Below are 25371 nucleotides of genomic sequence, written 5' to 3'. Positions count from 1 at the left end.
GTCTGTTGTTTTGAGGTGGGTCTCTTGTAGACAGCATATATAGGGGTCTTGTTTTTGTATCCATTCAGCCAATCTTTGTCTTTTGGTTGGGGCATTCAACCCATTTACATTTAAAGTAATTAATGATAGGTGTGGTCCTGTTGCCATTTACTTTGTTGTTTTGGGTTCAGGTTTGTACAACCTTTCTGCATTTCCTGTCTAGAGAAGATCCTTTAGCATTTGTTGAAGAACTGGTTTGGTGGTGCTGAATTCTCTCAACTTTTGCTTGTCTGTAAAGCTTTTGAATTCTCCTTCATATCTGAATGAGATCCTTGCTGGGTACAGTAATCTAGGTTGTAGGTTATTCTCTTTCATTACTTTCAGTATGTCCTGCCATTCCCTTCTGGCCTGAAGGGTTTCTATTGATAGATCAGCTGTTATCCTTATGGGAATCCCTTTGTGTGTTATTTGTTGTTTCTCCCTTGCTGCTTTTAATATTTGTTCTTTGTGTTTGATCTTTGTTAATTTGATTAGTATGTGTCTTGGGGTGTTTTGCCTTGGGTTTATCCTGTTTGGGACTCTCTGGGTTTCTTGGACTTGGGTGGCTATTTCCTTCCCCATTTTAGGGAAGTTTTCAGCTATTATCTCCTCGAGTATTTTCTCATGGCCTTTCTTTTTGTCTTCTTCTTCTGGGACTCCTATGATTCAAATGTTGGGGTGTTTCACATTGTCCCAGAGGTCCCTGAGGTTGTCCTCATTTCTTTTGATTCTTTTTTCTTTTTTTCCTCTCTGCTTCATTTATTTCCACCATTTTATCTTCTACCTCACTTATCCTATCTTCTGTCTCCGTTATTCTACTGTTGGTTCCCTCCAGAGTGTTTTTGATCTCATTTATTGCATTATTCATTTTTAATTGACTCTTTTTTATTTCTTCTAGGTCCTTATTAAACATTTCTTGCATCTTCTCAATCTTTGTCTCCAGGCTATTTATCTGTAACTCCATTTTGTTTTCAAGATTTTGGATCATTTTTATTATCATTATTCTAAATTCTTTTTCAGGTAGATTCCCTATCTCCTCCTCTTTTGTTTGACTTGGTGGGCATTTTTCATGTTTCTTTACCTGTTGGGTATTTCTCTGCCTTTTCATCTTGTATAGATTGCTGTGTCTGGAGTGGGTTTTCTTTATCCTGGTGGTCTGTGGTTCCTTTTTATTGTGGAGGTTTTACCCAGTGGGTGGGGTTGGACGATTGGCTTGTCAAGGTTTCCTGGTTAGGGAAGCTTGCGTCAGTGTTCTGGCACGTGGAACTAGATTTTTTCTCTCTGGAGTGCAATGGAGTGCCCAGTAATGAGTTTTGAGATGGGTCTATGTGTTAGGTGTGACCTTGGGCAGCCTGTATGTTGACGTTCAGGGCTATGTTCCTGCGTTGCTGGAGAATTTGCATGGTATGTCCTGCTCTAAAACTTATTGGCTCTTGGGTGGTGGTTGGTTTCAGTGTAGGTATGGAGGCTTTTGGACAATCTCTTATTACTTCAAGTTCCATGTAGTCAGGAGTTTTCTGGTGTTCTCAGGTTTTGGGCTTAAGTCTCCTGCCTCTGGATTTCAGTTTTATTCTTCCAGTGGTCTCAAGACTTCTCCAACTATACAGCACTGATAATAAAACTTCTAGGTTAATGGTGAAAAGATTCTCCCCGGTGAGGGACACCCAGAGAGGTTCACAGAATTAAATGAATAAGAGGAGAGGGAGGAGGGAGATAGAGATGAGCAGGAGTAGAAAAAGTGGGACTCAAGAGGAGAGAGAGAGATCTATGCAGTTGTCTGTTCCCAGAGTGCTCTCCGTAGCCCAGACACCCACAAAGATCACAAAATTGGATTGGGAAGAGAAGGGGAAAGGAGGAAATAGAGGTGTTCTGAGGTAGAAAACAGAGAGTCAAGATTGGGAGAGAGTAATCAACACATTGCTGAATAAAAATGTGAACTGAATATTGGATTCTTAAATGTCCACAATTTATATCGTATACTGAAAAACAAAGATTAAAAATCTAGAGTAGAGGTTAGACTCTTGAAAATACAACATTAAAAACAAAAACCAAAACACACACACACACAAGATTTTAGAAATATATATGAAGTTCGGTTTAAAAATAGGGCTTCTCTTTTTTTTTTTTGTAAGGTTATAGTGTAATGAAAATGAAAATTAAGGAGTAGTACACGAGTAATAGAGGACTTTAAAAGGAAATAAGAGAAAAAGAAAAATAGAAAATAGAAGAGAAAAAAAAAATTTTTTTCCTAATTAAAAAAATCATAAAAATCTATGAAAATGAAAGTTAAAGAGTAATGAGGGAGTAATAGGGAATTTTAAAGGAAAATAAAAGAGAAAAAAGAAAAAAGAAAATATAAATAAATATATATAAAATATATAAATATATAAAATATATATACCAATATATAATATATATATAAATATATAATACATGCAATATATAAATATAATATATAATATGTAAAAATATATATAAATATATTATTATATATATAATATATATTTTTTATATATATATATAAAATATATAAAAATATATCTAGGAATTTGTCTGGAGCTGTTGAGGTCAGTGTGGGTTCAGTTCAGTTTCAGATAGCTCCTCGTTCCAGCTTACACTTCTCGATATCTACAGGCCCGTTCTTGTGTAGTCGGTGTTTTCTACAGGGGTTTTAATCTGTTGCAACAGTCCCTTCTGAAGCGGTTCCCTTTGTTTATTTGGCTTCCGTTTGCTGGGCTCTTCAGTGCCTCATTTCCGCCCTGACACAGGCGGGCGGAGGTGGTCTCTTGTTCAGGTTGCTAGTTCCGTCGCGCTGCGGGGAGGGGCTGGCGCTGCGGGGAGGGGCTGGCGCTGCGGGGAGGGGCTTGCGCCGCGGGGACGGGCTGGCGCTGCGGGGAGAGGCTGGCACTGCGGGGAGGGGCTGGCGCTGCTCCCCCCTCTACGCTGCTCAGGCTCCCGGCTGCTCTATATGGAGCGTGCCCTGCGCTGCGCGCGGTTCCTGCCCTCGGGTGTTCCACAAAAGCGCGGACTTGGCTGCGCCTGCGTTTTGTGCCTTCCCTGTCGGAGCGGTGCAGGCAGCCAGAAGCTTGACCGGCGCACTTTCCCTGGGTGCGGTGCGCCTTCTTCCCTGCGCAATCCCAGTCTCAGTTTCCGCCCGTGTCAGTCAGGTGAGTGCGCGCCTTTTGCCCTCCGCGTCCCCAGCCCCAGCCCCAGTCCCCGGCCGCACCAGTCGGGTGCCTGGCCCTGTGTCTCGCCGCGACCCTCCCAGCGGATGTCGACCATCCACAATCTCAGGAGGTCTTTGTTTCGAAAGTGGAGGCCTGTTTGCAGTGTGGTAGGGGATGCGGTCCTTGGGGCCGAGCCTGCCCCCTTCCCCTCCTCCCTGCCTCCTGCCTCCGGCGGGGCTGGGCCGGTCCGCAGCCTGCGAGCTCTTCTCTGGACTTTCTCGGTCCCTTTGTTCTGTGGACGGCCGGCAGTGTGTTCGGGCCGGTTAATTTTCTCTCTCTCTCTTGCTATCCCACAGTTTAAGTTGGTAACTCACAAAAGCTCCCTCCGATTGTCCTCAGGGCACTCAGGCCCGGTCCTTACCCTAAGCAATGCCACCCGCTCCTCTCCATTCTGCCCCGACTTGCTGGTGGCGGGTGCCGGTGTCTGGGGTACTTTTCTGCTGGGAGTTGCTTTTAGGCACATAATCTGTGGGTTTTATTTATTGTTCCCCTCCCAGTCAGGTTGCCCTCCGAGATTCAAAAACTTCCCCCAGACTCGCCAGTGCGAGGGTTTCCTGGTGTTTGGAAACTTCCTCTATTAAGACTCCCTTCCCGGGACAGATCTCAGTCCTTAGCTCTTTTGTCTCTCTTTTTATCTTTTATATTTTGTCATACCTCCTTTCGAAGACAATGGGTTGCTTTTTTGGGTGCCTGATGACCTCAGCTAGCGATCAGAAGTTGTTTTGTGAAGTTTGCTCTGCGTTCAATTATTCTTTTGATGAATTTGCAGGAGAGAATGTGGTCTCCCCGTCCTATTCCTCTGCCATCTTGGCTCCTCCTCGAGTCTTACTTTTCAATCAATGCATTTGTGTATGACTCTTTTTTTGCTAGAAACAGGCCAAATTCAGTGTCAATTTTATTTCTATTTTAAATTGTTATTGTATAACTGCTGAAGAGCTTTGTTCACGTAAGTTAGTTGAGAATGTAATGAATTTTATTCTGACGGCGTCACTCAATTCTTTGAACTCTTCTCCACTTACATACCCAAAATCACACCTCAAACTATCATTAAGAACTGTTTCTAATTAGCTATGTATTCCTTTAATTTTGTTGAAACCAGACTTTGAAATCATTTAGAAATGAAAATGGATTTATTACCCAGTCATTAGAGGCATTCATTTTCTCAACATCAACAAGAATATTTCATTTTCTTTATTTGCATCATGGAGGTTTTCTCAACCTAGGGATTGCATCATAGTAAGATTAGCCATGGGGAGAGGTTGGCTTTTCTTTGTAAAATAAAGCAAAGGTGGAAAGAAGATCTTATATGACTTCTAAACCTCAGGAGGCGCTTGGATAATGTGTGAAGTTGGGGTTCTGGAAACTGATCCCCTGAGAGCCACCTGTTTGCCTGGGTATCCCTTGGCTAGTCCTGTGTTCCCAGAGGCCTGATTACTCCTGTTGAAGACCCTGACCTGGCTAATGACCTAGGTAATGAGGTTTATGGTAACTAACAAGGAGGATGGGCCTGGCCCCTTACTGCTTCTGCTGGCTTCAGATGATTTATTTACATTTCTATAACTGAATGTAGCTGTCATCATGCAGTTTAAAACATGGTTACACAGGAAAAGGGCACACTATAAACTTTGACTTTAAAATCATGTACATAAAGATACCAAATAATAATCAGCAATAAAATTTTTAAAGCATCTTTTTTTTTTTTAAACATGATTTCATGCATTTTACTGTTAAATTGTTTGGTAGAGATTTCTGACCACAGGATTAATATTTGAGACCAGCACCTGAGCTTCTATCTGGCTTTCATTTGTGTTTTTCAAGATCCTTCTAGTGATTCATACCATTAAATGAGGGAAATGTCCTGACCTCGGTGTCCTCAGGGAACATGGTAAGTCCCTGAGGACGCTTGATGTAGCAAGAATCACTCAACAAGCCCCAGAGCAGTTCCAGAGCAGCTTTTGTCGTAACCCACTCGGCAGTTCCAGTTACCTTTGAGCCTTCTGGGATAGTCAACAAACAGGTTATACTCTTCTCAACTGGCAATGCTATAATATTACCTCAAGCCACAGACAGTGTCATGGTGTTACCTTTTTCACTGGTATCAGAGCAAACTTCTCAACCACCTGTGTACTCCTAACAGCTTCACAGTATTTCTTAAGATCTGCAAGTGTTCAACATACAGCAATTACTATTCTAGTGGTTCCAAATTAGCTGTATGCATAAGAATCATGTGGGAGTGCTTCTTTAAAACGTAAAATTAAAAGTTGGAGGGGGAGGGATAAATTAGGAATTTGAGATTAACAGATATGCACTGTTATATATAAAATAGATAAACAAGGACCCATTATATATCATAAGAAACTATTTTCAATATCTTGTAATAACCTATAATGGAAAAAAATTTGAAAGCTGAATCATTGTCCTGTACATCTGAACCTAATACAACATTGTAAATCAACTGTATATCAATAAAAATAAACAAAATAAACGTCCTTCAATCAGTTTGATTCAGTTGATCTGAAAAACTGCATGTTACTAGGGAATTATTATCTCATGTCTCTTTGCATGAATAATATTTGTATCTTAACAAAACATTAGAAATGAATCTTCATTAGATGACAAACAGTTTGGGTTAAGCACAATGCAGCAATCATTCAGTAATGACAGTGAAACCGCAAAATTATTTCTTCACACAGCATCAAACACTTTCAAGGATCACATGCCCAGGTCTGTTCCCAATGTTCTTTACAGAAGAATATCAGCAAATTGCAGCCACTGATTTTCATTTATTTCATTTTGATTATGTTCCTAAATCTATCTTTATCCTTCTTCAAGTAATTCATTTTGCTGTGTACCAGGCAAAACGTGAAAATTCTGTCTCATTGGAAGTTTATACTCATCAAACTCAGGATGCCTCTTACCACACAACAATTTAGCAACTAAATTAAATTCTTTAAATTGGACATGGCCTGATAACTGTGTTAAAATGAAAGAAAGAATCAATATTAATGATGTACCTGCTATGCACAGCATTCTTTATGATTGGGGTTATTATTTCTGTTTTACAGATGAAAAAACCCAGGCTTGAAAGGGTAAGGACCTCTCACAGATAGAAACTGGCAGTGCTGGAGTAGAAACCCAGTCTGTTAAACCGCAAACCCAGGAGTTTAGCTTGTTTGTCAAACTACACACACACATCTTTACAAAAAAGAAAATTAATGTGTAGAAGGAGACTCTTGTAACAGTGAGCTAATCAAATCATTTTTCTTCCATGAAATCCCACTGTAATTATGGATGTAGTCGAGTTACTAAGGAGCCCCAAATCCTATGGTACTAACAATTGAAAGCAACTCTTTTTAAAAATTAATTTATTTTTAATTGAAGTATAGTTGATTTAAAATGTGTTAATTTCAACTGTATAGCAAAATGATTCAGTTATATATATGTATATATATACTTCTAAAGATTCTTTTCCAATATAGGTTATTATAAAATATTGAGTATGGTTCCTGAGGTATACAGTAGGTCCTTGTTTATTTTACACATATTTGTGTTTTTATGTTACTTCCAAATTCCTTATTTATCTCCCCCCCCACCATTTTCCCCTTTGGAAGCAATAATTTTGTTTTCTTTGTCTGTGGATCTGGTTCTATTTTGCAAATAAGTTCATTTGTATCATTTTCTTTTTGGACTGCACATGTAAGTGATATAATATGGCATTTATCTTTCTTTGTCTGACTTAGTATGATAAGCTCTAGCTCCATCCATGTTGCTATAAATGGCATTATTTCATTCTTTTTCTATGGCTGATTAGTATTCCATTGGTGTGTGTATGTATGTATGTATCACATCTTCTTTAACCATTTATCTATCGATGGATATTTAGGTTGCTTCATGTCTTGGCTATTGTAAATAGTGCTGCAATGAACATTGGGATGCATGCATCTCTTTGAGTGATGGTTTTCTCTGTGTATATGCCCAGGAGTGGGACTGCAGAATTACATGGTAGCTCTATTTTTAGTTGTTTAAGGAACCTCCATACTATACTTCACAGTGGTTAAAGCAATTTACATTTTCACCAATAATGTAGGAGGGTTCCCTTTTCTCCACACCATCTCTAGCATTTATTATTTGTAGACTTTTTGATGATGGCTGTCCTGAATAGTGTAAAGTGATACCTCATTGTAGTTTTGATTTGCATTTCTCTAATAATTAGCAATGTTGAACATCTTTTCATGTGCCTTTTGATCATCTTTAGATGTCTTCTTTGGAGAAGAAGACATGTATGTCTTGTTTGGAGAAATATCTATTTAGAGTTGCTTATTTTTTGTTTGGTTTGCTTGCTTGTTTTTTGATATCACACTGTATGTGTTATTTGTATATTTTGAATATTAATTGGTTTTCAGTCACATTGTTTACAAATACTTCTTACTATTCTATAGGTTATCTCTTTATGTATGGTTTCTTTTGCTGTGAAAATGCTTTTAAGTTTAATTAGGTCCTGTTTGTTTATTTGTGCTTTTATTTTCACCACTGTGAGAGACAGATCAAAAAAGATATTGCTGTGATTTATGTCAAAGAGTGTCCTGCTTATGTTTTTCTCTAGGTGGTTTATAATATTGGGTCTTATATTTAGGTAATTAATTCATTTTGAGCTTATTTTTGGGTATGGTGTTACAGAACATGCTAGTTTCACTCTTTCACATGTCCAGTTTTCCCAGCACCTCTTATTGAAGAGACTGTCTTCTCTGCATTGTGTATCCTTGCCTCCTCTGTTGTAGGTTAATTGATCATAGGTTCACGAGGATATTTCAGGGCTTTCTGTCGTGTCCCATTGGTGTATATTTCTGTTTTTGTGGCACTACTATGCTGTTTCGGGAGAAGACAATGGCAGCCCACTCCAGTACTCTTGCCTGGAAAATCCCATGGGCAGAGGAGCCTGGTAGGCTGAGTCCATGGGGTCGTGAAGAGTCAGTCAGTGAGCGACTCTACTTTCACTTTCACTTTCATGCATTGGAGAAGGAAACGGCAGCCCACTCCAGTGTTCTTGTCTGGAGAATCCCAGGGATGGCAGAGCCTGGTGGGCTGCCATCTATGGGGTCGAACAGAATTGGACACGACTGAAGCGACTTAGCAGCAGCATGCTGTGTTAATGACTCTACCTTTGTGCTGTACTGTGAAGTTAGGGAGTATGATTCCTCCAGCACCCTTTTTTGTTTGATTTTTTTTATTTTCTCTCGAGTTTGCTTTGGCTATTTGGGGTCTTTTGTGTTTCCATACAAATAGAAAAAAATTTTTTTTGTTCTAGTTCTGTGAAAGATGCCATTGGTAACTTGATAGGGCTTGCATTAAATCTATAGATTGCTTTGGGTAGTATAGTCATTTTGAGACTATTTATTCCTCCAATCTAAAAACATGGTATATCTTTCCATCTGTTTCATCTTTGATTTCTTTCATCAGCACTTTATAGTTTTCTGAGTACAGATCTTTTGCCTCCTTACATGGGTTTATTCCTAGGTATTTTATTCCTTTTGATGCAATGGTAAATGATATTGTTTCCTTAATTTCCCTTTTAGATACTTCATTGTTAGTGCATAGAAATCCAGAATCTTGTTTGTTAATAAACACAGCAGAGTTTTGTGTTATTAGTTTTGCATCCTGCAACTTTACCAAATTCATTGATGAGCTCGAGTAGTTTTCTGGTAGCATCTTCAGGATTTTCTATGTATAGTATTGTATCATCTGTAAACAGTAACAGTTGTATTTCTTTTTCAATTTGAATTCCATTTATTTATTTTTCTTCTCTGATTTCCATGGCTAGGGCTTCCAAAATTTTGTTAAGTGAAGGTGGCAAGAGTGAACATTCTTGTCTTATGCTTTATCTTAGAGGAAATGCTTTCAGCTTTCCACTGTTGAGTATGATGTTAGCTGTAAGCTTATAATATATGCCCTTTACTATATTGAGGTAGGTTTCTTCTATGCCCACTTTCTGGAGAGGTTTTTTTAAAATTATTATTATCATAAATGAGTGCTAAATTTTATCAGAAGCTTTTTCTGCATCTATTGAGATGATCATGGCCTTTCCATTCTTTCTTAATGTGCTGTATCACACAGATCAATTTTTGGATATTGAAAAATCCTTGCATCCCTGGAATAAGTTCCAGCTGACCATGGTGTGTGATCCTTTAAATGTATTGTTGTATTCAGTTTCCTATTATTTAGTTGAGGATTTTTGCATCAGTGTTCATCAGTGATATTAGCCTACAATTTGTGTGTATGTGTGTGTCTGGTTTTGATATCAGGGTGATATAGGACTCATACAATGAATTTGAAAGTGTTCATTCCTCTGCAGATTTTTAGAACAGTTTCAGAAGGATAAGTGTTAACTCTTCTCTAAGTATTTGGTAGAATTTACCTGCAAAGCCATTAGGTCCTGGATTTTTGTTTTTGGGAGGTTTTTAATCACAGTTTCAATTCTAGTACTGGTGAGTTGTCTCTCTGTATTTTCTCTTTCTTCCTGGTTCAGTCTTGGGAGAGTGCACCTTTCTAAGAATCTTTCTGTTTCTTCTAGCTTGTCCATTTTATTGACTTGACAAATAGTTACTTGTAGCAGTTCTTTGCCAACAAAGGTCTGTCTAGTCAAAGCTATGGTTTTTCCAGTAGTCATATATGGATGTGAAAGTTGGACTATAAAGAAAGCTAAGCACAAAAGGACTGATGCTTTTGAACTGTGGTGTTGGAGAAGACTCTTGAAAGTCTCTTGGACTGCAAAGAGATCCAACCAGTCCATCCTAAAGGAAATCAGTCCTGAATATTCATTGGAAGGACTGATGTTGAAACTGAAACTCCAGTACTTTGGCCACCTGATGCAAAGAACTGACTCATTGGAAAAGATCCTGATGCTGAGAAAGATTGAGGGCAGGAGAAGGGGACGACAGAGGATGAGATGGTTGGGTGACATCACCAACATGATGGACATGAGTTTGAGTAAACTCTGGGAGTTGGTGATGGACAGGGAGGCCTGGCGTGCTGCAGTCCATGGGGTCACAGAGTTGGACACAACTGAGCAACTGAACTGAAATTTACCAAGGCCTGTTTTGTGGCCCAGCATGTGATGTATTTTGGAGAATGTTTCATATGCATGTGAAAACAGTATGTATTCTGCTTTTGGTTGGAAAGTTCTATAGATAGCAACTAAGTTTACCTATTCTAACATGTCATTTAAAGACCAATTGTGCTAATTGATTTTCTGTGTGGATAAACTGTCCATTGATATAAACGGTGTGTTAAAGTCCCCCACTATTAATGTGTTACTATTAATATTTGCCTTATATTGAGGTGCTCTTGTGTTGAGTGCATATATATTTACAATTGTTATATCTTCTTGGATTGATCCCTTGATCACTATGTAGTGTCCATCTTTGTCTTCAATGTTCATCCCCTCACTTTCAATCTGTCTGTCTCTCTAGATTTGAATTGAGCCTCTAATAAATAGCATAAATCTGAATCTTGCTTTCCATTCAGCCAGCCTATGTATTTTGGTCAGAGCACGTAATACATTTACATTGAAGGTAATTATCAGTATGTATGTTCTCATTGCCATTAATAGTTTTGGATTTGTTTTTGTAGACCTTTTTTCTTACTTTGTTCTTTTGTTCTCTTCTTTTATGATTTGATGACTTTCTTTAGGGTTATGTTTGCTCCTTTGTGTCCGCATACAAATTCGGAGATTTTTTGTTGTTGTTGTTCTAATCCTGTGAAAAATGTCATGGTTCATTTGATAGGAATTTTGTAGACTCTGTAGATTGCCTTAGGCAGTTTAGTGATTTTGATCATTTTGATTCTTCCAATCCAAGGATATTCTATATCTTTCCATCTGTTTGTGCCTTCTTTGATTTCTTTCATTAGCATCTTATCATTTTCAGAGTACAGGTTTGGTAGGTTTATTCCTATATATTTTATCTTTTTGATGTGATGGTAAGTTGAATACTTTCTTGAATTTCTTTCTGATTTTACATTGACTAACACTAAGTATAGAGATGCAACAGATTTCTGTGTGTTAATTTTGTAACCTGCAACTTTACCAAATTCATTGAGTTCTAGTAGTTTTCAGGTAGCATATTTAGGACCTCCTACATATAGTACCATGTAATCAGCAAGTAGCGACTATGTAACTTCTTATTTTTCAAGTCTGGAATCCCTTTACTTCTTTTTCTTCTCTGATTGCTATAGCTAGGACTTCCAAAACTATGTTGAATAAAAGTGGCAAGAATGGACATCCTTGTCTTGTTTCTGAACTTAGATGAAATGCTTTCAGCTTTTCACTGTTGAGTATGATGTCAGTTGTAGGTTTGTCATAGATGGCCTGTGTTATGTTGAGATATGTTCACTTTCTGGATGGTTTTTATCATAAGTTAGGTGCTGAATTTTTTTTTTTTTAATTTTTTTATTAGTTGGAGGCTAATTACTTCACAACATTTCAGTGGGTTTTGTCATACATTTAGGTGCTGAATTTTATAAAACTTTTGAGATATATATATTTTTAATTTTTAATTTTGTTGATGTGGAGTCTCATTGATTAATTTGGAGATATTGAAAAATTCTTGCATCCCTAGGTGAATCCCATTTAATCATGCTGTATGATGTTTTTAATTATGTTTGGATCCTGATGACTAATGTTTTGCTGAGAATTTTTGTGTCTATATTCATAAATGATATTGGCCTGTATTTTTCTTTTTTGTGATATCTTTGTCTCATTTTGTTATCAGGGTAATGGTGGCCTCAAAGAATGAATTTGGAAGTTTTCCTTCCTCTGCAATTTTTTGGAGCAGAATCAGAAGAATAGATGTTAATTCTTCTCTAAGTGTTTGATGGAATTCACTTCTGAAGCCATCAAGTGCTGGACTTTTGTTTGTTGGGTGTTTTTAAGTCATAGTTTCAATTTCAGTTCTTATGATTGATCTGTTCTTATTTTCTATTTCTTTCTGACTCAGTCTTAGGACACTGCATCTTTCTAAAAATTTGCCCATTTCTTCCAGGTTATCCATTTTATTGGCATATGGTTGCTCCTGGTAGTCTCTTACTAGCCTTTGTGTCTCTGTGAAGTCAGTTGTAACTTCTCCTTTTTCATTTCTAATTTTATTAATTTGAGTCCTTTTCCTTTTTTTTTTTTTCTAAGTGATGAGTCTGGCTGTAGTTTTATCAATTTTGTTTATCTTTTCACAGAACCAGCTTTTAGTTTCACTGATCCTTGCAATTATTTTCTTTGTCTATATTTTATTTATTTCTACTCTGATCTTCATGATTTCTCTTCTTCTACTAACATTAGGTTTTGATTATTCTTTCTGTAACTGATTTAGGTGGAAGATTAGGTTGTTTATTTGAGATTTTTATTATTTCTTAAGGTATCATTTTATTGCTATAAACTTCAGTCTTAGAACTGCTTTTGCTGCATCTCATAGGTTTTGGACCATTGTGTTTTTGTTTTCATTTTCTTCAGGTATTTTTTCATTTCTTTTGATTTCTTTAGTGATCCATTGGTGGTTTGGTAGAACATTGCTTAGCTGCTACATGTTTGTGATGTGATTTTTATAGTTTTTTTCTTGTATTTTATTTCTAATCTCATACTGTTGTGATGAGAAAAGATGTTTGATATGGTTTCACTCTTCTTAAAATCACCAAGGATTGCTTTGTGGCGCAGCATGTGGTCAATTTTGTAGAATGTTCAATGTACATTTGAGACGAGGTATAGTCTGCTGTTTTTGCATGGAATGCTCCATAAATAGCAATTCAGTCTAGATGGTCTAAAGTATCATTTAAGGGCTGTGTTTTGTTTTAAATTTTCTGTCTGATGATCTGTCTGTTGATGAAAGTGGGGTGTTACAGTCACCCATTATTATCGTTACTGTTGATTTCTCCTTTATGGTTGCTAGTTTTGCCTTACATATTGAGGTGCTCCTATGTTGAGTGCATATATATTTGTAATTGTTATATATTCTTCTTGGATTGAATCCCTAAATCTTATATATTGCCCTTCTTTGTTTTTTATAACAGTTTTTGTTTTTGCATGTCCCCTGGTGCATATTGCTACAGTTTTCTGAAGTTACATAGCTGGATGGTGCACATTTTCTTCTCTAGAGAAAATTTGGGGCCTAGGATTATGTTATTTTCCTCCAGAGAATATTTTCATTTCCCTCTATCAAGTGCCAGAATTGTCATCCAACTTCAGGCCTCCTTGAGGACCTGGAACTGGTCTGCAGTCAGTGTGATGGCTAACTTCCTTCCAAGTTTATCGTTATTCCTGGGGTGCAGGCTTCCAATGTCTCATCCCACAGTGAGATAGGGCTTCCCAGGGTCCCCGTCTTTGGATGACCCTAGACTCCAGCTTTTTCAAAATTTCTTTCAAAGTGACCCCAAACGTCTCTCTTCAACATCTCATTAGCTGTTTGGTAAATTTTTTTAAGATTCTTTTTTTTAAGAATTGTCAAGCTTTTTTAGTCATCACTGGGAGAATTGGTCTGCTTTCCCCATCATTAGCAGAGGTAGAAATTCCACACTTTCAACCTTCCTAGTTAATGCCAACTTGCTATCCAAACATGTTTTATGTACTCGCTAATGGAGAACAGCATTTCCACCGATGAGACTTACTTTCCCCTGTGTACCATTTTGTACTCTTTGCCTTTTGCACTTGGGCATATATTAGTTATTCAAAAAATACATATAAAAATCATGAAGAATAAAAGAGTGAATCATCATTAATTTATGAGGCAATTTGCCCTCAAGGAAACTAAACCACATGTTGCAATTTCTTAATCCTGCTTCCTAGTGTTTTCTTTAATTCAATATTGAGCTGATTATTATGTCAGCCAGGAAACGTGTTTTTTTTTATAGATAATAATGTCTGTGTTCATAGAATCTAAAATGGTTAGTGTTGTTGGATTAGAATGTATCAAAAGATCACAGTAATGGGAAAAATTCAATCAGGAAGTCTTAATGTATATAGAAAAATGGCTAGTTCATTTGTTGCTATGGGGAAAATGATGGTTTCAATTCCTTCTCCATTAAAGGCATTCTTGGATTTAGTAAAATTTGAAACAGTTCAGCCTGCCAGTAATGCTAATGCTGTAGGATACAATGGTTTAAAGAAACTCATACTGAATTCTGAAAATCCTTTGTATTTTATTTAGTATGTGAAAAAAACAAGTAATCTTCTATTAGGGCAATAATATCTGTACACATGTGTAAGTTATTTGGGATGAGATCCTAGGGAACTGCAGAGTTTGTTTAAAGCAATGAAAAAGCAGAACTAAAATGCCAGGAAGAAGAATACAAAGTTAATTTTGATTGCAGTGAGTGAGTAATTTCTTAAAATCTAGATTATTTTGAGGCTTATTGGCCTTTCCCTATCAGGTATCTAGAGTTGCTGAAATGTAGCAAGTAAGTAATGTTTATAACTGAGAATTTAAAAGACTAACACCTAATATGTCCAATAAATGCTAATTATTATTACTAAAATACATTTAATACTGAATCTAGAACCTTTTATATTATTAGTAATCTATTTACTTTTATCCATTTAAATTAGTTAATTATAAACTTTAAAAATTTATCAATATTTATATTGTAGTTATGTCCCAGGTGGTTCAATGGTAAAAAATCTGCCTGCAGTGCAGAAGCTGCAGGTTTGATCCATGGGTCAGGAAAATTCCCTGGAGAAGGAAATGGCAACCCACTCCAATATTCTTGCCTGGAAAATCCCACAGACAGAGTAGCCTGGTTGGCTACAGTTCCTGGGGTCACAAAAGAGGTGGACATAACTTAGCAACTAAATAACAAATGATCCATAAAAGACCTATAAATTAGATTATCTCAATAATGAGAAAAAAGCATTTGAGAAAATGCAACACCCTTTTTAGGACAAAAACCCTCAACAAGTTGGTTACAGAAGGAACATACCCCAAAATAGTAAAGGCCACATATGTCGTACTCACTGTGAAATGTTGAGTGCTTTTCCTCTAAGATCAGGAATAAAGCAAGGATGCCCACTCTCACTAATCTTATTCAGCTGGTAATCTGAGCTACAGAAATCAGGCATGATAAAGAAATAAAAGACACACAAATGGTAATTATGTGATGGGATGGAAGTGTTAGCTGATGCTATGTTGTTAATTATTTTTAATACATAAGTATATCAAATCAACATTTTACACACCTTACACAAATTCATATGTCAACTATATTTCAATAACAAAAAAGTCTATAAAGGCTTGATCCTGTAAGACGTAGAAAATAAAAAGGTACTTGGAGTTAGATATCACAAAAGGCAGGAGAGATGGTGCTGTTGTAGGAAGGGGGACCCCTTCCAGGGCCTGAAACTGGGCTCTTGTCTAACACTCAGAGATGAATTGTCCGAGGAGACACATGCTGACAAAGCAAGAGACTTTATTGGGAAAGGACCCCCGGGTGGAGAGCAGGAGGGTAAAGGAACCCAGGAGAACTGCTCTGCGCGTGGCTCACAGTCTTGGGTTTTATGGTAATGGGATTAGTTTCCGGGTGGTATTTGGCCAATCATTCTAATTCAGAGTCTTTCCTGGTGGCGCACGCATCGCTCAGCCAAGATGGATGCTCGGAGAGGGATTCTGGGAGGTGGACGGACAGGCAGTGTCTTCTCTCAACCTTTCCCGAACTCTTCTGGTTGGTGGTGGCTTATTAGTTTCCTATTCCTTATCAGGATCTCCTGTCACAAAATAACTCATGCAAATGGTTACTATGGTGCCTGGCCAGGGTGCGCGGTTTCAAACAGTGTGCTTCCCCTAACAGTGCCTTTATTTTCAAGGGTTCTATTCTGTGTGTGCTTAATAGGAAATTTCTATTTTTATTTAAAAGCCTGGAGAATTTCAGGTTGAAATTTAAAATAATTTGCAAGTTGAGTGTGGGTCATTTCTAATAGACCTAATTTATCACAGTAGCTTTAAATAGGTTAGTCTGTGAATTAAAAAGTCTTACTTGGAAAATAATTCTAAAACCTAATAAAGTTGACTTTAAACTGGCCCAGTAGAAAAAATAATGGTTACTGTTTCGGAACTCACTACTCTTCCATTACCTTCACTGAGTTAACCAACACAGACTTTAAACTGGCCCAGTAGAAAAAATAATGGTTACTGTTTCAGAACCCACTACTCTTCCGTTACCTTCATTGAGTTAACCAACACAGAGGTCTAGTGTTTTTTAGATAAGCATTTGAGAGCTTCAGTTTTTTGTTTTTTTTGTTTTGTTTTGTTTTGTTTTGTTTTGTTTTTTGCAGGGGTGAGTCGCATGCAGGGGAGAGGAGGCAGGGGGAAATGTGAGGTGGAGGGGAAAAGGAAATGGAAACTGCTATTAAAAGATGAAAAGCAGCCAATTCCAGAAAATGTCTTTATATTTTCATTCCTTAACAGAGGGAAGCATTTCAGTTTTATTTTTAACTTCGTAATCACTTGTCTTCTATAGCCAATTGACTTTTAAAAGGATACAAAAGAGCACTTATCCCTTGTGGCCATGAATTAAAGGACTCCCTAGAACTACTCCAAGTCTTTGCAGTTTCATCCAAAACTGTCTTCCTCTGCCTGGGCTTTATTAAAATGTAAGCAAAAACACAGGAAAGCTCTATTTTGGAAGGTGTGAACTAGAGCTAGGGTTTAGAGGGAGGTCTCAGATCCCAAAACGCTTGATACAATTTTAAACGTTAACATTGTGACACTATTTTTTATTCTGTTCCCTCCCCTCTTCAATACTACCTCATAAATACCGTGGGTGTTTGAACCTTGTGGGAATAGAGGCAAGGGTTATTTTTACAGCTAAACCCTGCACCAATAAGTATATCTAATAAACATTTCTATAACCCAGTTTATTTCAGCTTCAGGGTACCATTTTTTTCCTGCAGTTAGAGAAACGGAACCATCTCTAATGACCAATTAATCTCAAAATCACGGTGAAAAAAATTAAGGGGCCATGGTGAGCTGGAGGTCTTCTTGGAGAAGAAAACCACACATTCAAGCCAGGGGTCAAAAATTCAGATACTTTCAAGGGTCCTGTGGGTAATCGGAATATGTGAAACTACTGCAGTAAGGGTCCTGTGGGTAATAGGAATATGTGAAACTACTGCAGTAAAATTGTTCAGAAATGATGTGCTGGCCAAAGGGAGAATGCCCTGCCAATTCACATGTTTAAAAAACACCCCGCTGGCTGAACTGAGTGGCCGTATTTACTCCATCACAGTACCCATTTGGGATCCTTCTTTTTTAAAAAGTCCTGTATAAAAGAGATGAAAAGGAATAGGGCTTATTTGAATGGGGTAAAACCCTTGAGTTTTACTTCTTTTTTTGCTTTTCCTAAATAGACATTAAAAAACAAATAAAACTTAGGCAAAAACCATCCCAGTGAATCAGTTCAGTTCAGTTCACTCAGTAGTGTCTGACTCTTTGCGACCCCATGAACTGCAGCACACCAGGCCTCCCTGTCCATCACCAACTCCCAGAGTCCACCCAAACACATGTCCATTGAGTTGGTGATGCCATCCAACCATCTCATCCTCTGTCGTCCCCTTCTCCTCCTGCCCTCAATCTTTCCCAGCATCAGGGTCTTTTCAAATGAGTCAGCTCTTCACGTCAGGTGGCCAAAATATTGGAGTTTCAGCTTCAACATCAGTCCTTCCAATGAACACTCAGGACTGATTTCCATTAGGATGGGCTGGTTGGATCTCCTTGCAGTCCAAGAGATTCTCAAGAGTCTTCTCCAACACCACCGTTCAAAAGCATCAATTCTTTGGTGTTCAGCTTTCTTTATAATCCAACTCTCACATCCATACATGACCACTGGAAAAACCATAGCCTTGACTAGATGGACCTTTGCTGACAAAGTGATGTCTCTGCTTTTTAATATGCTGTCTAGGTTGGTCATAATTTTCCTTCCAAGAAGTAAGCGTCTTTTAATTTCATGGCTGCAATCACCATCTGCAGTGATTTTGGAGCCCAGAAAAATAAAGTCTGATACTGTTTCCACTGTTTCCCCATCTATTTGCCATGAAGTGATGGGACTAGATGCCATGATCTTAGTTTTCTGAATGTTGAGCTTTAAGCCAACTTTTTCACTCTCCTCTTTCACTTTCATCAAGAGGCTCTTTAGTTCTTCACTTTCTGCCATAAGGGTGGTGTCATCTGCATATCTGAGGTTATTGATATTTCTCCCAGCAATCTTGATTCCAGCTTGTGCTTCTTCCAGCCCAGCGTTTCTCATGATGTACTCTGCATATAAGTTAAATAAGCAGGGTGACAATATACAGACTTGACGTACTCCTTTTCCTATTTGGAACCAGTCTGTTGTTCCATGTCCAGTTCTAACTGTTGCTTCCTGACCTGCATACAGGTTTCTGTATGCCTTAGATGACACCACAGTCGTGGATGACACCTCATGCTTTTACCAGTCTCAGATTTCCTACTCTTTGCTTTTTTTTTTTTTTTAATAACATTTATTTACTTATCTATGGCTGTGCTGGGTCTTTGTTGCTGCTGGGGATTTTCTCTAGTTGCAGCCAGCAGGGGCCACTCGCTATCTGTGGCCCATGGGTTTGGTTTCCCCACAGCACGTGGGATCTCACCAGACCAGGGATCGAGCACATGTCTCCTGCATTGACAGGCAGATTCTTTACCACTGAGCCACCAGGGAAGCCACCAGAGGGCAGACAGAATGAAAAACCACAATCTCAGAACACTAACCAATCTGATCACATGGACCACAGCCTTGTCTAACTCAATGAAACTATGAGCCATGCCATGTAGGGCCACCCAAGACGGACCAGTCATGGTGGAGAGTTCTGACAAAACACAGTCCACAGGAGAAGGGAATGGCAAACCACTTCAGTATTCTTTCCTTGAGAATCCCATGAACAGTATGAAAAAGCAAAAAGAGAGTACATGAACTCCCCAGGTTGGTAGGTGCCCAATATGCTACTGGAGATCAGTGGGGAAATAACTCTAGAAAGAATGAAGAGACAGAGCCAAAGCGAAAACAATGCCTGGTTGTGGATGTGACTGGTGATGGAAGTGAAGTCTGATGCTGTAAAGAGCAATATTGCATAGGAACCTGGAATGTTAGGTCCATGAATCAAGGTAAATTGGAAGAGGTCAAATAGGAGATGGCAAGAGTGAACGTTGACATTTTAGGAATCAGTGAACTAAAATGGATTGGAATGGGTGAATTTAATTCAGATGACCATATATTGTGGGCAAGAATCCCTTAGAACAAATGGAGTAGCCCTTATAGTCAACAAGAGTCCAAAATGCAGTACTTGGATGCAATCTCAAAAATGACAGAATGATCTTTGTTCATTTCCAAGGCAAACCATTCAATATCACAGTAATCCAAGTCTATGCCCCAACCAGTAATGCCAAAGAAGCTGAAGTTGAACAGTTCTATGATGACCTACAAGACCTTCTAGAACTAACACCCACAAAAGATGTCCTTTTCATCAGAGGGGACTGGAATGCAAAATTAGGAAGCCAAGAGACACCTGGAGTAACAGGCAAGCTTGGCCTTGGAGTACAAAATGAAGCAGGGCAAAGGCTAAAAGCTTTGCCAAAAGAATGCACTGGTCATAGCAAACACCCTTTTCCAACAACACAAGAGATGACTCTAGACATGGACATCACCAGACGGTCAGTACCAAAATCAGATTGATTATATTCTTTGCAGCTGAAGATGGAGAAGCTCTATATAATCAGCAAAAACAAGATCAGGAGCTGACTGTGGCTCAGATCATGAACTCCTTATTGCCAAATTCAGACTTAAATTGAAGAAAGTCAGGAAAACCACTAGACCATTCAGGTATGACCTAAATCAAATCCCTTAGGATTATACAGTAGAAGTGGCAAACAGATTCCACGCATTAGATCTGATAGAGTGTCTGAAGAACTACAGAGAGAGGTTTGTAACATTGTACAGGAGGTAGTGATCAAGACCATTCTCAAGGGAAAACAATGCAAAAGGCAAAATAGTTGTCTGAGGAGGCCTTTCAAATGGCTGAGAAAAGAAGAGAAGCTAAAGGCAGAGGAGAAAAGGAAAGATATACCCATTTGAATGCAGAGTTCCAAAGAAGAACAAGGAGAGTTTAAGAAAGCCTTCCTCAGTGATCAATGAAAAGAAATAGAGGAAAACAACAGAATGGGAAAGACTAGAGACCTCAAGAAAATTAGAGATATCAAGGGAACATTTCATGTGAAGATGGACACAATAAAGTGCAGAAACAGTATGGACCTAACAGAAGCAGGTGATATTAAGAAGAGGTGACAAGAATACACAGAAGAACTATACAAAAAAGATCTTAATGACCCAGATAACCATGATAGTGTGATCATTCACCTAGAGCCAGACATCCTGGAATGTGAAGTCAAGTTGGCCTTAGGAAGCATCACTATGAACAAAGCTAGGGAAGGGGATGGAATTCCAACTGAGCTATTTCAAATCCTAAAAGATGATGTTGTTGAAGTGTTGCACTCAATATGTCAACAAATTTGGAAAACTCAGCAGTGGCCACAGGACTGGAAAAGATCAGTTTTCATTTCCAATCCCAAAGAAGGGCAATGCCAAAGAATGTTCAAGCTACCACACAGTTTCACTCATCTCACACGCTAGCAAAGTAATGCTCAAAATTCTCCAAGCGAGGTTTCAACAGTACGTGAACCAAGAACTTCCAGATGTTCAACCTGGATTTAGAAAAGGCAAAGGAACCAGAGATCAAACTGCTAACATCCATTGGGTCATAGAAAAAGCAAGAGAGTTCCAGAAAAACATCTACTTCTGCTTTATTGACTATGCCAAAGCCTTTGTGTGGATCACAACAAATTGTGGAAAATTCTTAAAAAGATGGGAATACCAGACCACCTTACCTGCTTCCTGAGAAATCTGTATGCAGGTCAAAAAGTGACAATTAGAACCAGCCATGGAACAATGGACTGATTCAAAATTGGGTAAGGAGTACGTCAAGGCTGCATATTGTCACCCTGCTTATTTATTTTAAATGCAGAGTACATCATCCAAAATGCTGGGCTGGATGAATCACAAGCTGGAATCAAGATTGCTGAGAGAAATATCAATAACTCCAGATATGCAGGTGATAACACCCTTATGGTAGAAAGCGAGGAGGAAATGAAGAGCCTCCTGTTGAAAGTGAAAGAGGAGAGTGAAAAAGTTGGCTTAAAACTCAACATTCAAAAAACTAAGATCATGGCATCTGGTCCCATCACTTCATGGCAAATAGATGGGGAAACAATGGAAACAGTGACAGCCTTTATTTTCTTTGGCTCCAAAATCATTGTAGATAGTGACTTAAGCCATAGAATTAAAAGACACTTGGTCCTTGGAAGAAAAGCTATGACAAACCTAGACAACATATCAGAAAGCAGAGACTTCGCTTTACTGACAAGGGTCTGTACTATCAAAGGTATGGTTTTTCAATTGTTACTTATGGATGTGAGAGTTGGACCATAAAGAAAGCTGAGCACTGAAGAATTGATGCTTTTGAAATGTGGTGTTGGAGAAGACTCTTGAGAGTCCCTTGGACTACAAGGAGATCCAACCAGTCCATCCTAAAGGAAATCAGTCCTGAATATTCATTGGAAGGACTGATGCTGAAGCTGAAACTCCAGTACTTTGGCCACCTGATGCGAAGAGCTGACTCATTGGAAAAGACCCTGATGCTGGGAAAGACTGAAGGCAGGAGGAGAAGGGGACGACAGAGGATGAGATGGCTGGATGGCATCACCGACTTGATGGAAATGAGTTTGAGCTAGCTCTGGGAGTTGGTGATGGACAGGGAAACCTGGCGTGCCACAGTCCATGGGTTCACAAAGAGTCGGACACAGCTGAGTGACTGAACTGAACAAGGGAAATTCATCAGATTTTCTACTGCTTTGAGAGTTCCTTTAAAAAAAAATTAATTGAAGGATTATCGCTTTACAGTATTGTGTTGGTTTCTGCCATACATCAACATGAATCAGTCATAGGCATAAATATGTCCCCTCCCTTTTGAACTTCCCTCCCACCTCCCACCCCATCCCACCTCTCTAGGTTATCACAGGCCTGGTTTGAGTTCCCTGAGTCCTACAGCAAATTCTCACTGGCTATCTATTTTGCATATGGTAATGTAAGTTTCCGTATTACTCTCTCCATACATCCCGCCCTCTCCTCCCTAACCCGCCCCCCCGCACCTCGTGTCCATAAGTCTATTCTTTGTTTGCAGCTCATTGCTGCCCTGCACATGTGTTCATCAGTACCATCTTTCTTGATTTCGTATATATACCTTAATATACAATATTTGTTTTTCTCTTTCTGACTTACTTCACTCTGTGTAATAGGCTCTATGTTCATCTGTCTCATTAGTATTGGCTCAAATGCATTCCATTATATGGCTGAGTAATATTCCATTGTATTTATGTATTACAACTTCCTTATCCATTCATCTGTCAGTGGACATCTAAGTTACTTCCATGTCCTAGCTATTGTAAATAGTGCTGCAATGAACATTGGGGTACATGTGTCTTTTTCAATTATGGTTTTCTCAGGTTTTATTCCCAGTAGTGGGATTGTTGGGTCATATTGTAGTTGTATTCCTAGTTTTTTAAGGACTTTCCATACTCTCCTCCATGGTGGATGTATCAATTTACATTCCCACCAACCATGCAAGAGCATTCTCTTTTCCCCACTTCCTCTCCAGCATTTATTGTTTGTAGTGTTTTGATGATGGCAGTTCTGACCAGTGTGAGATGATATCTCATTGTAGTTTTGATTTTCATTTCTCTAATAATAAGTGATGTTGAGCATCTTTTCATGTGTTTGTTATTCATCTGTATGTCTTCTTTGGAGAAATGTCTGTTTAGGTCCTTGAGATCTTTTTAAACTGTATGTTTTATCTCCTAATTTCCACTGAGCTCCTAAGTTAGACTTGTTTTACTGAGCCTTGACTTTGGTGTTCATCCAGATATAAGACATGATCACCAGTAGTTGATGGAAGACAAGGAATCCCTCTGTGCCTTGCCCTTTACTTTGTCTTTTGTTCTCCTCAAGTCTGTGAGACTGAATGATGAGTCCTGTCTTTCTTCTAGATTCACCAACAGGGTCAATAATCAAAAAGGGAAGATGGAAGGGGAGGTTATGGGCTTGTGAGGGAAGAGGGCAGCTTCTTCTGGAGTCTGTTGAAAACTTTCCAAAATAAGTAGTGTTAATAGAGATACACAGTTCAGGAGAGAAATCAAAGTAAGTAAATAAATTTGAAATTATTAATGTAAGAGTGGTATCTCTAAAACCAAGGGAGGTAAGAGATTGCAAGTGAAACTGTTTATCTCAGATTGGGACTCAGCCTCACATGGCTGGGACTTGAACCCAGCCAAAACCTTGCTTGGGACTTGAACCCATGTGGCTGGGACTCAAACCCCACCAAAACCCATGGTACCTGGTTTCAGGACCTAATGAAGCTCACGTTCTTGAAGTCTCATCGCAGAAAGAATTCAGTGAGAGGCAGAGTGATAGGTAAGAAGTGGATTTATTCAGAGAGAGGCACAGTCCACAGACAGAGTGTGGGTCATCGCAGAGAGTGAGTGCGGCCGTGAAATTTGGTGTGGTTAGTTCTTATAGGCTGGGTAATTTCATATGCAAATGAGTGGGAGGGTTATTCCAGCTATTTTTGGGAAGGAGTGGAGATTTCCGGAATTTGGGCCACTGCCCGCTCCTTGGTCATTTGACAATGCTGTCCTGGCACCTCTGGGCGTGTCTTTTCACTTGTTGATTGAGGATTAATGTCTGGTCTTGTCTGCCATCTTGGTCCCATTTGATTCTAACCAGTTTATGTTGTGTCCCTGGACTATGTCATTCTTTCAAAAGTTGTGCCCTGCCTCTTCCCCTCCTGTTACACAAGGGAGAGGTTATAAATGACATCAAATACTGCACAAAAACTAACAGGGTAAAAAGAGAAAAAGGAGCATTTGATCTGGCAACTAACCAGAATTTTCTGTTTGCAGTTTCACAAAGGACATGACTCTTTTCTTCTTCCTCTTGAAAAATGAAAGAAAATTTCTTTTTCAGGAATAGTCACAGTTTTATAGGACTCACTTTAAAAAAAACTTATGTGGTCTTATTCATGGATTATGCTATCATCAACCGCTTAAGGAAAACTAGTCGTTTTTAGACAATAGCATATTTTTTTGTTAGACTTCAATCTCAAATATCATTTGAATATGCACTTTTCCCGTGAAATATAGAAAAATGAATTTTAGAATGTTAAGTAACCCCTTTAAGATACTTAATGAAATTGTAAAATGCAGCTTCAAACTTTTTAGCTTTCATCACTTCAGAAATTGTCTGTGCATGGGATGCTGACTTGAGAATAGCAGAAGGGGACTGGGATGTGGATTCTGAATGGTTGGGCAGGACACTCAAGGCCTCTCCTGGAGCTCCAGCCAGAATAACCCTGAGCAAGGGCTCTGATTGCTCTGGCTTAGGTCATGTGCTGGTCCTTGGACCAATCACCGTAGCTAGAGAACACAGATGCTCTGATCATCCCAGACTTAAACTGAGCCACATGACTGTATTTCCCAGAAGGAGGGGAAGAACCAGTACTGAACGGGCAGAAGGGGAAAAAAAAAAAAAAAAGACGAGCCCCTAGAGACATTTCAGAGATACCTCATCATACCCTGTGCTTGACAATATGCTTACATCACAGCAGTACTCATCCCACTCCAAAGTACCCCATGCCTCTCATAATCTAAATGTACCATTGATTTCCCAGTTATGTTTTTGTCCGTAAAAACACTCAAAATTCCCTGAGGTTTCCTCATAGTTGTTTTCTTTTCTTTTTCATTTGTTCAGTCTCAACACCGTTTAACGTCGGGGGTGTAGATTGTATCTGGTTCACTCAGTACCTCATCCAGCCCCTTTTCAGGATTCCTTACTCCACTGCAGAGTCTGGAAAGCAAAAACTTCATCTCCCAGAGGCCCTTGCTCCCAGGTTCTGAATGTTCCTCAGGTTCAGCCAAACAGAGGAGCTGGTGGGAGACTTGAATCTGGAACTGAGTTAAGTGGGGACAGAGGCAAAGCTTGAGTT

The 25371-nt window shown here is 38.8% G+C and overlaps 1 protein-coding gene across 2 annotated transcripts in view; it reads left to right on the top strand.

Moving 5' to 3' along the window:
• The window catches only part of ERAP1 (endoplasmic reticulum aminopeptidase 1), a 103311-nt gene that overhangs the window by 21589 nt on the left and 56351 nt on the right, over positions 1-25371 (top strand). Inside the window, exon 1 of one of the 2 annotated variants that reach the window (XM_043913658.1) lies at positions 2980-3185. The exons of the other annotated variant lie outside the window; for it this stretch is intronic. Within the exon in view, the coding sequence (XP_043769593.1) occupies positions 2987-3185 (199 nt within the window). The 5' untranslated portion in view covers positions 2980-2986. Of the gene's footprint in view, positions 1-2979; positions 3186-25371 lie in introns of those variants that run through there. 2 annotated transcript variants of the gene reach the window in all.

This window comes from Cervus elaphus, chromosome 9 (genome assembly GCF_910594005.1).
Source record: "Cervus elaphus chromosome 9, mCerEla1.1, whole genome shotgun sequence".
NCBI lineage: Eukaryota > Metazoa > Chordata > Mammalia > Artiodactyla > Cervidae > Cervus > Cervus elaphus.
Note: the sequence above shows the minus strand (reverse complement) of the source record. Positions and strands in the feature narration are given on the sequence as shown.